The 17,899-nt window shown below is 53.0% G+C and overlaps 6 protein-coding genes and 1 non-coding gene across 7 annotated transcripts; 3 read left to right on the plus strand and 4 right to left on the minus strand.

Annotated features, from left to right (window-relative positions):
- Positions 1 to 289: 289 nt before the first annotated feature.
- QC764_122900 (uncharacterized protein) lies at positions 290 to 2,857 on the minus strand. Its single transcript, XM_062943524.1, has 5 exons — positions 2,444 to 2,857; positions 2,084 to 2,248; positions 1,151 to 2,025; positions 637 to 1,090; positions 290 to 609 (listed from the first exon to the last, which is right to left on the minus strand). Exons 1-4 carry the CDS (start codon positions 2,476 to 2,478, stop codon positions 777 to 779), a joined length of 1,389 nt encoding a protein of 462 aa, XP_062806650.1. The 5' UTR covers positions 2,479 to 2,857; the 3' UTR covers positions 290 to 609; positions 637 to 776.
- Positions 2,858 to 3,014: 157 nt separating this feature from the next.
- Positions 3,015 to 3,086, plus strand: QC764_0026780. Its single transcript has one exon. It is a non-coding gene; the product is annotated as a tRNA-Cys (tRNA).
- Positions 3,087 to 3,528: 442 nt separating this feature from the next.
- QC764_122910 (uncharacterized protein) lies at positions 3,529 to 6,049 on the minus strand. Its single transcript, XM_062943525.1, has 3 exons — positions 6,013 to 6,049; positions 5,388 to 5,888; positions 3,529 to 5,029 (listed from the first exon to the last, which is right to left on the minus strand). The coding sequence occupies exons 2-3, from the start codon at positions 5,488 to 5,490 to the stop codon at positions 3,651 to 3,653; spliced, it is 1,482 nt and encodes a 493-aa protein (XP_062806651.1). The 5' UTR covers positions 5,491 to 5,888; positions 6,013 to 6,049; the 3' UTR covers positions 3,529 to 3,650.
- A 72-nt stretch (positions 6,050 to 6,121) lies between these two features.
- On the minus strand, positions 6,122 to 7,354 carry QC764_0026800 (uncharacterized protein; the record flags this gene model as incomplete). Its single annotated transcript, XM_062940128.1, has 4 exons — positions 6,122 to 6,206; positions 6,273 to 6,816; positions 7,018 to 7,096; positions 7,214 to 7,354. The coding sequence occupies 3 exons, from the start codon at positions 7,352 to 7,354 to the stop codon at positions 6,755 to 6,757; spliced, it is 282 nt and encodes a 93-aa protein (XP_062806652.1). The 3' UTR covers positions 6,122 to 6,206; positions 6,273 to 6,754.
- A 2,092-nt stretch (positions 7,355 to 9,446) lies between these two features.
- Positions 9,447 to 9,993, minus strand: QC764_0026810 (uncharacterized protein; the record flags this gene model as incomplete). Its single annotated transcript, XM_062940129.1, has 2 exons — positions 9,447 to 9,558; positions 9,920 to 9,993. The coding sequence occupies 2 exons, from the start codon at positions 9,991 to 9,993 to the stop codon at positions 9,447 to 9,449; spliced, it is 186 nt and encodes a 61-aa protein (XP_062806653.1).
- A 1,372-nt stretch (positions 9,994 to 11,365) lies between these two features.
- QC764_0026820 (uncharacterized protein) lies at positions 11,366 to 12,320 on the plus strand (the record flags this gene model as incomplete). Its single annotated transcript, XM_062940130.1, has 3 exons — positions 11,366 to 11,729; positions 11,802 to 12,132; positions 12,237 to 12,320. The coding sequence occupies exons 2-3, from the start codon at positions 11,998 to 12,000 to the stop codon at positions 12,318 to 12,320; spliced, it is 219 nt and encodes a 72-aa protein (XP_062806654.1). The 5' UTR covers positions 11,366 to 11,729; positions 11,802 to 11,997.
- A 2,439-nt stretch (positions 12,321 to 14,759) lies between these two features.
- QC764_0026830 (uncharacterized protein) lies at positions 14,760 to 16,632 on the plus strand (the record flags this gene model as incomplete). Its single annotated transcript, XM_062940131.1, has 4 exons — positions 14,760 to 14,820; positions 14,858 to 15,309; positions 15,363 to 15,480; positions 16,592 to 16,632. The coding sequence occupies 4 exons, from the start codon at positions 14,760 to 14,762 to the stop codon at positions 16,630 to 16,632; spliced, it is 672 nt and encodes a 223-aa protein (XP_062806655.1).
- Positions 16,633 to 17,899: the final 1,267 nt, after the last annotated feature.

Raw genomic sequence — 17,899 nt, forward strand, 5'->3', positions numbered from 1 at the left:
TGGAAAACCGTTCCTGAAGAGAAGTCCGTGTATTTTAAACTCTGACTAACTATAGGCCTTTAAAACTCCACTTTCCCATGAAAGTTTTCATTAAAAAAAGGTGATGAAGACTTTCATACTGCTCAGTATGGTCAATTACAGGGCCTTACAGCAAGCCATATCCACCGTAGGCCACCTTCTTCCAGGGCCTTTATCTTGACTTCGACCGGTCTTCGATAGGGCCTTTGCACGTACTGGCCAATACGTCAAAAAATACTTCATCAGGGGCCCCAGGGCCTTGATGAAACCCTTCATGGAAATTCTTTCAAATGGCTGCTGTTTGGGCCAAAAGATCACCGCCCTAGTTACTAAGAGCGGACCATTAACACCCCTATGAACGTACACTAACCGTCATGATTCCAACCTGTAACCTTCTCTTCTTTCGTCTTTACCTCTGTTCCATCCCAACAAAACCATAAAATGAAACGCGACCTTTTGGTTTCCCTCCTCCCCACCCCCAAATTATCATTAATAAATGGAAGGAAAGCCAGCCGCCAAGACCCAGACAAACTCCTGCTGACAGTAAGAGACATTCTCCCTTATCTTACACCATGCCACGCTCTTCTTCGTCTTTTGTGCCGACGTGCTTCTCTTCGTCTTTTGCTCGGAGGTGGTCGTCCTCCCCCCAGCCGCACAGCTGTATTTTTTTTTTGACGTTTCCTGAAACCGGAGCTAGAACAGGTGAAGCGCTTGAATGGGTAAGCCGGCACATTCCGAAGCTCAATACCGGAGCCATTCTAATGCCCCTCATCCCCTTCCATCTTCGCGATCCACTTGTTCATCTGGCTAAACTTGTCCTCAAACGACTTTTGCAACTTCTCTGCCGCGCCCCACATGGGATCAGTCTCATTCCAGTACTCATAGCAGTTCGCAAAGATTTGGTTCATGTCTGCCAGGAACTCCTGTTCGTCACTGTACTCCTTGTTGTCCATCTTGTTCTTCATCGTCGTCAAGTCCATGGGCTTCTTGACCACGTTGAAGTAGTCGGGTACGCCATCGCGCTGGGGGTCGACGGGATCCTTGAAGGGCCCAACGACACGGGTCCAAAAGCCTGGTTATAGACGTTAATATCAGTTCAAGTAATGCGAGAGGAAAGGTGAAGCGGGCTTACCAGGGCCAGAGAGCATCCTGGCCAGTAGGTCTGCGCAAAAGTTCAGTTTCTGGTTCGTCGAAAACTGCTGGCTCGCAATCGCAGCTCCACTAGTGCGGCGCTTAGGGCCTGGTTTAGACGAGGCTTTTGGCACAGAAGCGGTGGCTCCCTTTGTCACCGTCTTGCGACCAGAAGCGGTCTGAGAGACAACAGGAGGTGACCCGTTGGCACCAGCTTCCGACACACGCTGCTTCTTCGCAGGTCGTCCTCCTTCCTGTCCCCCTTCAGCGTCACGTCGCTTCTCTGCGGCCGGGGCAAGGGCGGCAGGATCGGATCCAGCCCGCTCATCAAGGGGGGAGCTGTTCTCCAGTGAGCTCATAGCTACCACCAACTCACTCAACACCTCCTGCGGCAACGACCTCGCAAACTCTGTCCGGGACTCCGACGATCTCATATACTCGGCAGCCCACGAAAGGAGCAGCTTTCGTATCGAAGAGCCCTCAGGAGTATCTTTCCACACTTGTACAAGAAGTGGTGTTGCGGGAATGTGTTCGGTGATGCGTCTGCACTCAATCATGGCGTCCAGTGTCGCATCGCAGAGGCCGTCGATGCCGAGCATATGGCCAAGCTTCCACACGCCAATGAGTACATCATAGCTGGGAAGGTTATCCAGTGATGGGAAGACCTGGCCCGTGTAGAGATAGTTTTGGCAGTACGCGAACACCTCGGTGGGTGTTTCTGGGAGTCTGACAATGTTCTCGATGGATTCTTGGTCTGCATTCTCGTCGAAGAACTTGCGGTAATAGGAGGACTTGGAGCACAAGAAGTCTTTTTGGATACCGAACGGTATCTCCTCGGGTCCGACTAAGGCGATGACAAATATGGGATGAGGTTCCCTGGGAAGATTGTCTATGTCAGTATGTGTGATGCTAATCATGCGAGGATGTGACTTACAGCCAGGAGAATGGTCGGTGTTCTTGTATGCTATTAGCTGGGCGCGCTACTTCAACTGGGGCGACATCACTCGCATTCTTGTCGGCAGCTTCTACGATAGTGACTACCTCAGCAGCGACGGCGACGGCATCCCCATTGGGCTGTGGTACAGGCTCTTCTGCCATTCTGCATGTGTGATTATTTGCGTTAGCCCATCGTCTCCTGGATCTTACATGGCGGGGATCATGGAAACTACACGTCTCATGTTGAGATGAGAGACGTGATTCACCATGCCGGCAAGATGGTGGCTCATTTGATGGAATAATCAAAAGAATGTGTGCGCGAGAGTAAGTACTGTATGATACATCTCAATTGACATACCTATTATCCGTAGGCTCCTCCATGACTTCAAACATTGAGCCGAGTGAGACCAGTGTTGACCTCTAGTTGTTGATGAAGCAGTTACTGCCAGGCGCCGTGCGATTTCTCAGACCAAGGATCAATTGGTGAGCGGCAGGTAGTTAATAATAGTAGAGAGATGAGTGCCACCATGAATTGATGGCATATGATGTGCGAGCTCGGTGTGATTGTTTGAGACGAAAAGCAATGAGCTGTGTAAAGTCAAAAGTAAGATGAGCTTTGGCGAATGAACGTGAGATGTGATCCAGTCCAAGTTGCGGTTCGGTGACCCACTTTCATACTGTGCGGAGCAGCGGAAGGAATGCGGGAGGGCACTGTGTCAGCCAAACCAGCACGAAGAGTGGTAGGTACTATCAGGACTTGGTAGTACTGTGGATTGTTTTTTTATTTTTTTTATTTATGGTAATGAAATGTTAGGAAATGGCTTCATACTCATTATTTGCTCTCATTTATGTTGATATCTGACGGCATTTCACTTTTATAAGTGTTACATCTAGTTACAACATCATCAATCAGCAGCTGATTCTTGTCAGGACGAATAGCTCAGGGGTAGAGCAACCGGCTGCAGTCCGGTAGGTCACGTGTTCAAATCACGTTTCGTCCTTACCTTTTGCATCGTTTTTACATTCATTTATGTTTTTTGCTATCATTTAGTTTTCGTCAGCCAATGCATCGTTTTATTTGTTCTGGGCTTGCTGGTTTCTCTGTGGAGTGTTGTTTCCAAAATATCCTCTGTATCAGTGGTTTAGGGCTTTGTAAGAGATTCTCATACCACGCCTCCAGGCTGCGAGTTTCCATCTTTCGGAGAACCAAGAAATTTAGAGGCGACTAGTTTGCATGAGAAGATAATAAATCCGTGCGCATAGTTTATGTCAATATTTTGAGTACTGCCTTTGTCATCATCTCAATCCATTTCACTTGAGGGCAGGATCTGTCTGTTTTGATAATGGCTACTCCTGCTTCTGATACGAACAGGACTTCGAAATGACCACTGAGCATTGCTTATTGTATGGTACTTTGGATTTACCGGAATACCACGTAGCAGGCTTTGAGGGTTACGAATAAATAAATAAAAGGCTGTCAATATCGTAGAGTGGTAGTTGCTGGTGCCTGTCCCCAGATCCCTGACGAATCTATACCTCAATATCTTCCTACTCCCCGGTAGATATTACTCCTTTCCCTCTTCATCAGTCTCGACCACTATTCCTCTCTTACCCATCCCCTTCTCTGCTCTCCGTCCCCTCACATGCCTCTCCACCCTCCTCGCATTCTCCGTCACCATCTCATACCTCGCCCTCTCACTGCTCCCTGCCTCCTCCCCCAGTTTATAACCTGCGTACATCACTATCCTCTCCACCTTCCCCCAAGCGCCCACCCAATCGACCATATCATGTCCGCTCTTCGACCACAGCGCCGAAGCCCACAGTCCGCAACCCGTCAAGTCCAGATGCTCGAGCCGATACAAACTCTTGCTTAACCGGTTCAACACCATGATCGCCTCTGTCCAGTCGTTGTCCAAACTGTGACTGTACGGTCCCGTGGCTCCATATTGAACCACCTGCCCCTGTGCAGTGACCATAGTAGCCAATTTTGCGTTGGGGGTAAGTGATGGCTCCGGCCAAAACGCCAGACTCAAATGCGTCAAGTTCGGCATATGGGTAGCAAAGGAAAGCAAGTGCCGCCAGGAGACATTATGGGCATGTTCCGGATCGAGGGCCAGCGACAAGCGTGTCAAGTTGGGCAGCAGGGCGGCCGGTATTGACGGCTCGAGCGTTGGTTCGTCATCAGGTGCGTCCCATGAGTCTTTGGGATCAGCCGTTGATACAACAGCTGCCGCTTGGGGTGGGTATAAGAAATCCGACAGCTCGCGGATCTTGAGTGACCGCCCCAGCGACCAGGACAGGTCGAGACAGGAAAAGTCGTCGTTCACGACGCCTGGGGGAAGGAACCCTCTTTGTCGTTCCTGTTCATAGTGACTGTCCTCGTCGTCCTCGTACACCAGAGGAGGAGGGGGAAGCAGGATGGCTCTCATGTCCTGCAGCGTCAGGCCTTTCTCACTATACAACCCAATATACGCCAGCAACGCCCCTCTCACGCGTGTTGGTAGCTCATAGAGAATATACCGGCAATATTCCACCTGCCAGTCCCACGTCCTCGCAAACCCCTTCAGCACGAGATCCATCAAACTCCCCTTTGCAGGCAAGACCATACCCGGCAGCGGTCTTTGAGCATAATTCTGCGCCCCACCAAACTCAATCAACGTCCGAGGGTCACTATACAGACCACTCCCCGCAGGCCTGGATACCCAGCTCCGCGGGGGCGCCGGTCCCGGAGGCAGTCTCCTACCTGTGGCATCAACCCGCACCGGACGCCTTGGTGGCGGCGCCGGCGTCTCCGGCAGCTGAAGGATCTGCCGTATTGCTGGCGGAACAGTTGGCTGAACAAACGCCTCTGCTGGACGGATTTGCGATGAGCCACCGTCCCTCAGCCCCGCCCGACGCAAGTCGGCCAGCAGCTCATTGACGGAACGGTTCTGTTGTTGGTCGTCTGTGATGACAGGAAAGAAAGTATCGAGAGAATGTTAGTCTTGCTTAATCATCCCACTAAAGTGTATCTCACACCCTTTCCACAAACTGTTGGGTTTGTGTATGGGCCCCCGCCCCCCCAGGGTAAACAAGATCAAAACACACACACACACAAAGGGTGTGGGCGAAAAAGAGTTCGATGGAGGGGGTGTGTAGAATGGAACTATCCAATTTACGGGCCAAACCGCCCCAAACCCGGTTCAACGTTCAACGGCTGCGGGGATACACGACGGGGAGGGGGGAAATGTGGACATCATGCGGGGCTCCGGTGTGGTACCAGCAGACAATAAAGAGAGAAAAAGAACTAAAACGAAACGCACCATGGTGGCTGTTGTGCCTGCTAGCAGCCGTACTGCTGCTGAGTGACGCTGGTGCTGTGGACTGCGGCTTGGAATACTGTTTTTGGTGTCTCTTCTTCGGCATTGATTACTTTTGGGCTCTTGCTTCCTCTCTGAAATATCTAGAGCGAAACTATATAAAAACAAGGCCTTTGGGCGATGGCGAATTAAAAATAAAAATAAAAAAGGCTGCCAAAGCTCGTGACTGGTGCGCGTTTCTTTTTCTGGTGACTCGAAGAGAAAAAGGCAATGAACGGGTCGGTACCTAATGGACCGAGTTGCGCTTGCTTCTCTGTTTGTTGCGTGGGCGTGTTGTATGTGTTCTTCGGGAGCAAAGTAATGCAAATCGACAATCGACAATGCGGAAATCGGGGAATCGGAAACCGCTCAAGCTCACAAAAGTCACGGGAAGGCGGATGGATTGCAAATATGCTCGCCGCAATCCCAATACACAGTTGCCTTATTGCTTCGCCTTCCTGCCACCTAACAAGCAGGATTAGAAACGGACAAAGTGCTCAAGCTCGGTCAAAGAGGGGCGGCCAGAACACACAAGGACCTTTCTCGTGTGTCTATGTGATTCACTAGACTAGGAGGTTGGTAACCGTACCTTAAGCACTACTGATTTCTGATACCTCAAAATGTACGTCATGTTTTCCCGCTGTGACGGTGTGACTCCTCTCCGGCGGGCGGAGGCGGCGAACAAACCCATGATGGCCCCATGTTCCATTGGCACATTGCGGGCAGCGTATCACAGCCCAGCTGTCAGCCCAAAAGAGCCAGAAAGCGCCCCCAGCGGAGTCGCTAAAATCATTGTCAAAAACCGTTGGCCAAAGCGTTTACATCCCCACCACGAGACCCACTCCTTACCTGCCTGCATTCTTTCTGTTCAGTTTAGTGGACTTTCTTTCAACCTCCCTTGCAAAAGACACCCTCACACAAAGACCGTATCTTGTGCTTCCCTCTTCGGAGAGGGGTGGGCAAGTGCACCGTTGCCTAGAGCCTAAATTTTCTCCTTGAAATCTTTAGTCCTTTCAGCTTATCCAGGTGGCTTACCCCCTAGGTTCTCCGGATCATCCCGAGAATAGAGAGCTCTCACACGAGGTTGCGAGATGCGCCTGTCCCGTGTCCAGCTTCCAGGTTGCCAGGGGAAAAAAGGGGGGGGGGGAGCACAGGTTGACGGCCTCTCATTGGATTTGTTCTTTTCGTTTTCTGCAGCAACATTGCCCAATTTTGCTTCTATTGTCTCTTCGGCATCGTAAACACCTATCAGGCTTGCATGCCTTTCCATTCGTCTGAAAAGTCTGCTCTTGCCTGCTTGCACCCGGAAGGCCCGAGATAGATGACTTGAATCAAGCAGAAACAGGCGATGTGATAACAACAACAACAACCAAGGAGTCAAATGTGGGGCGGGCTAGATATCACAACCGTCATTAGCCTCTATCGTGAACGACCTGCCAGTGAGTGACAGATTGGCCATGCTTCTATCTCATGTCATACATGAACATCATGCCTCACCTCAACTCTCTCTTTGAGTTAAGTCAGTCCCTTTGTTCTGGGTCTTGGAGATGGCTGTTAGAGGCAAAGGGTGTGTATTGAGCGCACCGATACTTACTACATGTACGTCGACTACCCACACCCATCAGCATCTTGGCCACGACACACTCCAGGGCATTCTCTGCCGCTGCATGTGGCTGGCTTCAATATTGACTTTCCGCAGCGAGAGGGGGAGGTCAACACGAGACACCTCACCTCTCACAAACCTGCGGCACTGTCAGGACGGGTACCTCTCACAAAAGTCGAATACATACCATCGTCCTGAGAACACGGGGCGCCGGATCGGACCATTTACACAGAACAGCGTCGGACAAGGAGGCCAAGTCGCCATCTGCCATTCTGACAGGCAAGGAGGGAAAATAGGCCCTTCTATGGAGTCGGTCCTTCCACATCATTGCCCCTCATGATGACAGTGCTGATTGATGGTCATGACCCCCTCAGCATTGCTGCTATTCTTGGCGTTCGACCGAAAGGCCTTTCGATGGCTGTGAATATGCCCTTTTCTCACGAATCGGGTCACGTCTTCGGGGTCAGGGATCTTTCCCGCTGGCCGTTCGGGGCCGAAGTGATATGGTAGCCTCTCCCCATGGTTTGCTATCATGGCTCAGCTGGCTGCAAACTCTTCCCTGCAAACTTTGATTGCTCTACGGTCTTTCCGCACCCTCCGAGGGGCTGCATGCCATGTTGAACAAGACAATCCCCTGTCCACCACGTTTAGCTGGCTGATCAAATGTCTTGTATCGTGGGTAGGCGCGGCTGGGTACCGGCTTGGAACCCTTCGATGAGACTTCCTGGGCGTATCAGATCCTGTCTGTCTCTGATGAGTGGCTTGATCAGAGAAGCCCAGAGCCCCTGCTTTCCATCTTCACATCCTGGCTTCGGCCACGTGAGAGCAACGACAACGGCCGGAATGAATCCACCCCAGCCCCTTCCACCTCCAGCACTGGGGGGGGGAGAGGTGGCAATCACGGATCTTGTTCTGGGCATCATCGAGCCTCGGCGCCGCCCGCATCCGTCTGTGAGACCACGCAGTTCCTTGACTTGACAGCACCGAGCCGATAACATGTGTTCGCACGAGACAAGAAAGCCCATCCCTGAGCTTGTCAGCAGGGAGAGGCCAAGTAAGCTCTCCAACATGGCCTGTGGTACGATGCCACGAAAAACCTGGAGAAAAGCACCTGGCGGTGGTCGTCCCTCCTCTTGGACGCCTCGTCCCGGCAGGCCGAAGGGCTCGATGCGCGTGATGACACGCTTGTATGACGAGCAGCTGCGCGACGCGGTCTTCCAGACAAATCCCAAGCCAGTCGTCCGTCGCTCGCTCCGCAATCCCTGACCCCTTATATTGCTGTTTTGCGTCATGTTGCCCCTGTAAACAAGCGCTTGCCACGTAGTGTATATCGCGTCGGCGAACCGGAGACCATCATCAGGTTCTTCCCAGAGAAACAGGTGCCAGCCACCCAGCGCTTGCCAATCTCCGCAAATCGATCGCCGTGTCCGCCTGGTTAGACTTGATCACGGAGCTTCTCTCGTTGATCACCGCATGAGACGCGCAGTCGTGCCATGGTCAGTTTCGACGCGGTGTAGGGTCTTGTGGCAAAGGAAGCGGTCCATGCTGTGAGAGTCTGGGCCTGACCGAGAAGAAGCCTGCCGGACCCGATTTGGACTGAGTTAGCGAACGAAACCGGAAGCAAGGTCAAACAAGAACCTACATTCGGAGAGAGGGAGGGGTGTTGCGCAACCTCAGTCGAGCGCAACCTACCTGAACGAGACTCTCCCAGCTGCGAGTCCTCATCCACCGGTTCTCCTTTGGGTAGGAAGCACACTGGCAGCTTGCAAACCATCTGTGGTGGGAGCTCCCGAGGAACTGGATCCAATGTAGATATTTCATCTGTTTGAGACCGGCTGGTCACTCAAAGGGGGGCTTCTTCCCGTCCGATTGTACATCGACACGCGTGTCGCCGCGTTGCCCGTTGTTGTCCCAACATTATTCCGCCTACCTTCCGACGCGAACTCAGCCGATCGTAGTTCTTAGCGGATGATATCGCTGAGGCACACCTCACGACCGCTGATGTTGACAACTGCGGATCTCAATGGAGGGAAAACAAAAAACAAAAAAAAAGGTGCACGCTCTGATTGGGGGCCTTGTATGCACTCCAGCTCCAGTGCAGAATGGTATAGCCCCTTTTCTTCCTCTGAGGAGGGAGAGTTTCTGTGTCACCTGTAGATGGGGGCCTGATTGGGTGGGACTCTCCCTCGTTCCTTCCGAACATGAACCGAAAGGGAAGGAGGTTCTTCGTTTTCAGAAGACAGATGGAAGGAAGGCTGGGCTGATGAGCAACGTCTAGATTCTCGATGTGATATGTCAGATGCACTTTGTTGAGCCTCGAGTATGCAGTCGTGGACATGACCTGGGCACGTTTCAAGGGCACTACGTTCGAGCCTAAAGCTCCGAGTTCCGGCCACATTGAGAGGTATGACTGCCTTGTATCAGCATTCGGTCAGGCCCGGGCTGGTCTGATGCATAGGTCTTTCGCTGGGCATCATCCAGGCTCCCTTGCCATACTTCGTGAACTCAAAGAGGGGCCCATCAACTTGCGTTCTGCCAAGAGACATACGAACCTCATGGGAGTTAGTATTTCCAAAAGTTACTGGTCCTGAGGTGTGAATCCACGAATACCCGGGGCAAGCAGGTTGAGGCTTGCGAGATTGTAAGTGAATTTGAGGACAGGCCGAGAGAAGTAGCGCTGTACGGAATCTGCAGGCGAACAAGGTGAAGGACCCAGTTCATATAACGGACCTCTGATGTGAAATCATCCACACTGAAGTTGGGTTGGGAAAAGTACCCTATGTCCCAACCAGGAGGACTCTCATTCCAGTCCGGCGGTAAGACTGAGGAACTTGACAGTACATGCGCCGTCCGAAAGGTACCTTGTCGTACTGGCCTGTCTCGTTGAACGCACCCCGAGTCGTATAAGCGGACTGGGAGGAGCCTCCGCTTCTCTGGGCGTCTGCTAAAATATCCCGCTGCCAGCATCAGGCTCACTCATGCTCAGAGAGCCACACCACCATCGGGAGCTGCAGGATGACATAGAGCAAGGGTGCCCCATGATTTGAAGGCCGGCCATCTCGTCAAGCGCGGATCTTCCAAATCGGCGAAGGAAGGTGATGCAGTCGGGCAGCAAAAGGGCTTCCAAAAGTGCATATTCAAGACCATCGGGATGATCTACCATCGTCATGATATGTTCAACGGATGGCTTGGGAGGCAGGCACATATATTGGTGGCAAAGTGATTTTGTTGTAGCTAACCAACACCAACATCACGCCCAACCAACGCAATCTCCGCAGCGGTAGGCGCCATCTCTAGGATCAAATGAACCAAGCGTTGATACCTAACGAGAGGTTGATCGCGAGCTCAGAACGAATGCCATGGCCGTTCATGGCTGCAGCGTTGACGAGATAGTGGTGTGGTGGTGTGCTTGCTCTCGTGCGTACGGCTGAACATATTGACAGGGACGGCCTGGAGTGAGAGGAGAGGTGGAGGGGCCCACAAGAAAGGTTATAGAAGTATTGGTGCTGAGGAAGAGACTGAAGTGAGCGGAGTGGCATCTCGCCGACCGCAGGGACTGTATTCCAGGCACCTCACGAACGCGTCGTTTCTGACCGGCCTCGATGGTCGCACCCCTCTGGCGTGGCCGGGGCTGCATCCACCAATCGTCTCGTCGAAATGACTGCCATATCCGGCTCTGACGTGGTAACCGGTGAGCAAAGTTCGATCACGATGGACCATGGAGCTGTGTAGGGTGACCCCAGATGCCAAAGTCCGCAATGGGTGCCGACTGGAGTTTGGGGCTCGATTTTCCCTTCGCTGTAAGCGGGCCTGGCTTAGTGCTTCAGATCGCAGTGATCCCATATAATGCGAGAGAGAGCAAGCCGATTGTATCGTCACATGTCGAAAACTTCGCGTGAGTTCAAGCCAAAAAGATACGAGGGACAATGTCACTGTAGCCACCCAGATATTCAGACACGCATGCCTGCTGCCTTAGCCTCAGGGGCGTTGTAGGTGGTCGTTCATCCCAAGTGAGTGAGGCAGACGGGACTAGGTACCCAGACAATGGGCATCCATATCTGATAGAAAGGATCGGGTGATTAAACCCCGCGATGGGTAATGCGATGGGGTGACCAAAACCCAAAAATGGGTCTGACCGGAGGAGATCAAGGTAACGATAGGTTGAAACCATTGGGTTTCTCTCCCAGATACCCTTGGTCTTGTTCATTCTCGCTTTAGATGCGTTGCTCCTTACCTGCCCGGATGGTGTTGTCGGTCTTGCCTGCAGGAAGTAATGCAGCACGGAAAGAAAAGCCGCGCGCGCAAATAAACGAGATAGGTTCTCTGCTAGCAAGTCTCCGTGTTTTGGGGGTTTGTTGTGATGTAACTTTGAGATAAAAACTCAGAGTAAGACGGCTGACCACCAGAATCAGTGATCAATCGTACGTATCATGCCTCCTCAATGCATCTTCAACTCCAATCTGCGCTTGCCATATCGAAGCAAGGTGACATCCCTTGATGGGGACATTGGCCTAAGTGGGGCATCGTGGCGCTCCCGTGAAGAAAAGCCTTGGCATCTTGACTCCACTTAGCCCCACCTACTCCACTATCTCTTGGCTGTGAAGCTGAGCTTAATTAATTACAAGCCCAAGCCTACGCCGACAGGAGCAAACACGGGAAAGAGTCGCGAGAATAATGTGTCGTGAGGGAGAAAAGCGATGAGGGTAAGGTCATAGCAGATAGGGAAACTCCCTACTACAAAGGAAAAAGAAAAAGAAAGACTGAGATGTTTGTAGGCTTCCCGGAGTCGCTTCTGGAATGACGGGAAGGATAACTCATCAAGGACAAGCTCGAGGCCAACTATCAGTTTCTCACATCAAGAAAGCTCCTTTCCGAAACCTCCCGGGTCCAGATCCGCTCCTCCTACTTTTCTCCCGTACTTAGCCGACGAAACGGGACGTACATCCTGGAGAGCCAAGCAAGCAAACCACAATGTCGTCTATCACCCTAGACATGCACCCCGTGGCTTGGTGTAGTGCAGACCTGGAATCTGGGACTAGAACCATAGCTAGCTGCCGCCGCCTTGTCACGAGATCTGGAGTTGTGACGCACTACTTGACAGCAGCGGTACGAGCAGGAAAAGCAACAACACGCGAGGAAGGTTGCTAATCGTTCATGCAGGATGCGAGGTTGCGTTGTCTGGATATGGAAATTTTGAAAGGTGGAACAAGAGCTGCTTGGCTCCAGATAGCCTCATGGTTCGCCGGGCTGCGTCGCTCAAAGAGACCCTTGGTTTTTTCGAAAGCTGGGGGTGAGATGAGGTGTCACATGGCACAAGATCTGGAAAGCAGGGGAGAGGTGGCCAGGACGGGGCACGCGCATATCATTGTTCTGAGGCGCCCGCTGTGTCTTGGTTCATGATCAGCCCTCAGGTCGGCATGCGGCAACGGGTCCGGCGACGACCGAGCGGGGCCTCCAGCTCTCTTTGGTCGCGGGGTCAGCATGGCCCCCAGTGATACTATCATCTACCGCAGCGGTGGATATGCCAGGGTCTTTAAGAGACTTTGGCGTGCACACAGCCTCTGACTGATTTCAGCCTGTTGCGTAATGAGCACCGCATCAACCGTCGCCAACGGCCCGAGCCGTCACTTCTCCAGTATGGGCATATCAACAGACAAATCAAGCACCCTCAGTTGTTGACGAGGGTGTTGATTTGGGCTCTAGAAAGAAACTGTCGCCGGGAAACGGGGAGAATGAGGAGGTAGTGGGATATCCAGGATAGCATCCCCGACAAGATCTCGTAAAGTCCAAGCTGGAAGCGGCCATCCTGTTCATCTTCAGGGGAAGTGCTTGGGTGCAGATTCCGCCCTCATGAGGATATGGATGAGAATCATCATTCAATCATTGCCATCCATGCTTGATTGGGCTTCTAGCACTCGGTCTGATGAACCAATCACTACCAGGATTCGCCCCAAGCTCCCTCATGTCTGGAGGAAACGGCCGAAAGGCCATCACACCTGAAACAAGGGAGCTACCCGCACTGGAAAGGCTCCAGCAGGTTTTGCTGCCACCACCGGATTGGCGGGTGGGTGGGTGCATCAATTCGAAGGAGACGGCAAGCTGCACAAACGACATAGTATCCAATCGTCCACCCGTACTGGCCCGTTTGACGATCCAGTGTCATCAGCTCATACCGACCATGCACCAGGGCAACACGAGGAGATCCCGACTTTCCCTCTTCGAGAAGCTCACGGTGTATTTTTGGGCCTCTTCAGATGGCCGTGTTTTGCAAAGGATGGAAAGGCTCGGGTACGGATAACGCTAGTTGGGTTGAGTATCACTTCCATGTCCGTCTTTCGGCTGCTCACCGGGGAAGCGTTCGAAAAACCTTCTTCGCCGTGATATTGCACACACAGGCCGGATCAACGCCTCCCACTGCTTCTCTTGCATTTTCTGTTGATACGGGAAATGCGAGCTACCGCGAGGCTTTTCATGGTCCGTCTCCACCACCAGCCGTCAGCGGTTGTGCTCCTTGAGGCTGTCCGGTTGCTTGTGGGGCTGGCTGTCAATCTTGAGGCTCCGAGCTGTGGTTACGATAGGAGAAGCCCCCAGAGTCTCGAACTGATACAACCTTTGGAAGCGGGCTTCAGTCGCCAAATTCTCACGTGCCGGGTCGAAATGTCTACCATTTTGAGTAGCACAGCGCTGTATGGGCTTGTCTCTGATTCCGCTGCATGGATTATTGTCGGCAACGGCCGAACACGTCAAGGCTTATAGGGCCGAAGACCAGAGGTGCGCTCCATTGAAAGCCAGCATCCAGTGTTTTGACCTTGGAAGGCCGCACAAGAGACGGACTGGAATCGGCCCTGCCCGCCTGTCTGGTCAAGGTCCGACTAGCTCTTCTGCGCGATGGGCTCTGGCGGGGGCTTCACCTTGACATACGGAACAACACGCTGCCGCTGCTATACGCCAACCCACCTAGCGCAATTTCTGTTACCTACAGTGCAGCGCGAGATGCGGCCGGATTCGCAACTCGCGGTTCCGATTCCCTGGCAGGCTCAGAAGGGGACACGGTGAAGAGAGCGGGTGAGTGGTGCAGGGCGGGTCTCTTGTCGAGCCTGTCATCAAAGAGGTTGTCATATGGCTGCAACTATCCGTGCTGGACTGGCTTTCTGGCCTAGCAAAACCGTCAGTCAAATCAACCAAAGGGTGTTTGTGGCGCTCCTTAAGGACATTCTCACGGTAGGGTACTTGCATATCTGATGCATGGAAGACGAGACCGCAGAAGCTCGTAGGGTAGTGACCTTGTTTTCGACCTGGGCCACCTGCTACAGATACCTCGAGATTTTGTCGGGATACTCGCTGTTGAGCCCACGCCCCCCCTGTCGAGATGGAGCAACGACGTCTACATACTGGTAGGCAGTTAACCTTTGAGTCGGTACTTGTCGCCGTATTTACGATCGCTATGACCTCGTGCTCACCTGGGTCAGATCTAGCACATGGGGAGGAAGGGAAGGGGGCGTGTGCCAGTGGCGAGTTTTGATCCTCGACCCGAGTTTGCTTGCCTGAGGCTTTCAAAGACAGCAGGAGTAGAGGGGGTCATGGGCCTGCAACTAGAGCGGCTTCTTGCTTTGCTTGTCCAGTGCGGTCCTTTCGCCCGAATCTGAGCTGGCAGAGATGGCCTTGCTTGTCCACAAACTTACATGGGGGTTAGCTGACCGGGGGGGCAAGATTCTACCGGAGACTCGGCCATGATGCCAGGAGGAACGCAATCTAAACCCCTTCATCAGGTCTTGCCCGAGATAGAGTATCAAGGTTCGGTTTTCGATGCTTGTCTTTTATTTTTAAAAAGACCGGGGCTCTCCTCTCGTTCCGCTCAGTTTGTCCTCGTTGTCATTGTCTCAAAATTCTGCGGAACACGGGCTGCTCGATCTGGGCTTAAGAAGGCACAGGAACCCCTACCGAAGCCACCGTCTTCAAGGCAAACTACCCTCATTCTCGTCCCCATCCACCATAAGCCGCGCTAGCTCTGGAGACGCTTCACCGATTCTTCTCTGTACGACCCCGCTGTGCCATTTGGGCTACCGGCAACAGGCCCCCTTTTCTCCCTCAAGCCCGTGCGAATCGATCTCAAGCCACGACTCTAGGGTCAACAACGATTTTCTCGACATCGGCACGATCTCAGATCCTGCACTGAAAGCTCGCACGGCGTGCCTGCATCATCAGCACGACTCGAGAGAGGGCGTTTTCGAAACAAAGAAAGGGGCTCCTATCGGTTGTCACAAGCGCCACAGGCTTCTAGAAGTACGCAAAGCCGTCTGGCAGAAGGGAAAGGCCCAGGCACGAGATCATCGCAGCGGCTCGTCCCGTTCTACCCTGCTCAGAAGCTCCGAACCCTACCCAGCGAGATCGACCCGCCTTTCAGCGCCGTTGATACGCAGAAACTAGGCTCGTCTTCAGAGGAACTCGGTCGAGGTAAGCACATCGATTTGTTCTTCTAACATGTTTGAGTCATATCAAAAATGTTCCCTCTGCTTGGCCCTTTCGGTCCGATCTGTTCTCATGGAGAAGGTCGAGAAACGGGTTCAGAGAGCCAGCCAGCTTGAACGCTCAGTCTCACGGGATTCCGACCCGAATGCAACAACAGATGCCTCACTTTCCTGCATGAAGACACAAGGCGCCGAGCAATCAGAGAAGTCGGCGAGATTTAGTCTGAGAACGGATCCCGATTCTACATGGACTCATCTGGGACCGCATGGAGGTGCATTTCCCCCCGAGCAAAGAGGACTGGGCTGGTCCAAGAAACTCGGAGCCCAAAGCCAAGAAATATCTGCATCGGAACAAACGAGCTCGAAAATAGCATCAAGACCTCGACGGACTAAGCGAGTGTTGGATGATCTCAGATGATTCTCCATCCCGCTCTCGGTGCCACCTTCGTCGAACTCTAATCAGACGACACAAGTCAACCTGGAACATGGCCGAGCTTGCTCACCCAGGGACCTACCTGTTCCCAACTCTCTGCAGTTGCTCGACAGGGTTGGTCTAATGTTCACCCGTTCGCCATCTTTTGGCCGCCGCAGTGGACCGATGACTGTTATTGATGCGTGACTGTGAGAGGCCGGTCTGAGTCCATATGTTGACTGACAGAAGTGGTTTTGGGCAGGTAAAAACAACGGCACGACACCTTACTGTCGATGTGCAGGGCTGGTGATCTCGCGGCTTGGCAAGACAGGGGCTCGTTCTGAGGTCAGTTTAAGTTTTCTCCAGCCAATCCGCTTCTGGAACAGCACGCTGCAAGCCACACGGAAGACGATAGCTGCACACTCGGGCGGTTTTGGACAGCAGCGAAGGCACGCGAGTCGTCGGTGGTGTTCTGTCCGCAGGCCTTTCGCCGACGGCCAATCTCGCCTCGCCGTCCTCGGCATGCGCGGTCGCTTTTGCAACTACCTGTGCAGCCCCAGGGACGGCAGAGGCAACATTGCCGGGCCCCGTCTACCTTCTCATGTAAGAAATCCATGAGCTGACCATGGGTGCTATCGCTACAGGCGCCGCAAACGCGAAGAGAAGAAGACCTTCTTGTCAGCAGCAAGACATTGCTCCCCGCTGGAGCCGAGGCGTCTCGCATGAATCAACCACTCCCCAAGGTATATCCGAATTTCTTTTCTTTTTCCTTCCCTTTCAAACCCTATCTTTTCCGAGCCTTTGGATTTTAGTCCAGTTTCTGCTGTGGCTCCTGGACGACTCAACGGCGAGCACCTCTTGGCAATGGCAGTTGTACGGAGTGCCAGCCAGCCTTGCAGAACGACTCGAGCAACCAACATCGACGGCAAGATATTTCGGGTTCAGCGATTTGCCTCACTCGAAATCACTGTACATAAGAAGGTCAGTAACAGCTTAAAAAAACCCCCAAAAAACCCACCCCTGCGAATTGTTTCGTCGTCTTTTTTCTCCATATTTTCCCCTTTCGTTCTTTGTATATTGCTATGCCGACTTGGCGAGGCTGTGGTTGGCCTTGCAGCTGTTTGGCGCCATTCTCTTTATCATTTTCAAAACACACACCTCCCATTATACCCACCACCAGCACACCCACCGTTCCACACTCGGCACACTCGACTCTCTGCACCGTTGTCACGCATCTCTTGGACTGGCCTGGGGCCCGCCCTTTCCGATCGTCGGGCCAAGGCCCCGGGGTTGCTGCATGCAGTCGCTTTCCATGCCCTCCGTTCCGACTCCCTCGTCCGTCCGTCAGTCAACTGCTCCCAGCTCTCTGGAGTTCAAGCAGACCTCCGCAGCTGCACTCATCCCAGCATCCCCGAGATGATATCTCCCTTGAGCCCAGCCCCATTTCCCTTCTTCGTCCACCCAGCAGCCGCGGCGAGTTTGCCAAGCAAGAGGAATGCCATATTCTATCTGGGTTGGCATTTCCAAAGAGGAGAGAGTCAGAGCAAAAAAAAAATATAGGGTCTTTCAATGGCACATACAAAGATGCGCGTCGCCTGAACGGGGATCTGTGTGCGACATGAGGGCTGCATCCCGGCTGCTGGGCGCGCTACGAAACCCATTGTCGGTGCTGACACTGGGTGCTGTTTCCATGCTGCTCTGCCTCTGGCCTCTTGGGGTTGGTGAGGTTGCACCAAAATTCGGACTAGCCAACCAGGAGCTCGCAGGACATTACATACACGTGTAGGTACCTCTGCACACACACCGGTACCTTGATGTACTGTTGAACACGGCAGTACGTACCTGTTGGCTCTGCCCTGCAATTGGACGGCGGCCTCGATGCCACCTACCAACATGGTGCAATCGGGCAGGGCAGCCTGTCGAGGTACTCGCTGGGTGTTATTCGGACTGCAAGTTGGCATCCAAGGCAGCAGTGGCAGCGGAACCTAGCACC

Source organism: Podospora pseudoanserina, chromosome 1, assembly GCF_035222485.1.
Source record: "Podospora pseudoanserina strain CBS 124.78 chromosome 1, whole genome shotgun sequence".
Lineage (NCBI taxonomy): Eukaryota > Fungi > Ascomycota > Sordariomycetes > Sordariales > Podosporaceae > Podospora > Podospora pseudoanserina.

Coding starts and splice junctions, on each gene's coding strand:
- QC764_122910 (XM_062943525.1), bottom strand. CDS start 5,490: ATGCCGAAGAAGAGACACCAAAAACAGTATTCCAAGCCGCAGTCCACA. Junction 5,030..5,387: donor CAGGCACAACAGCCACCATG/GTGCGTTTCGTT, acceptor CTGTCATCACAG/ACGACCAACAACAGAACCGT.
- QC764_122900 (XM_062943524.1), bottom strand. CDS start 2,478: ATGTTTGAAGTCATGGAGGAGCCTACGGATAATAG. Junction 2,026..2,083: donor CACCGACCATTCTCCTGGCT/GTAAGTCACATC, acceptor CAATCTTCCCAG/GGAACCTCATCCCATATTTG. Junction 1,091..1,150: donor CAGGATGCTCTCTGGCCCTG/GTAAGCCCGCTT, acceptor GTCTATAACCAG/GCTTTTGGACCCGTGTCGTT.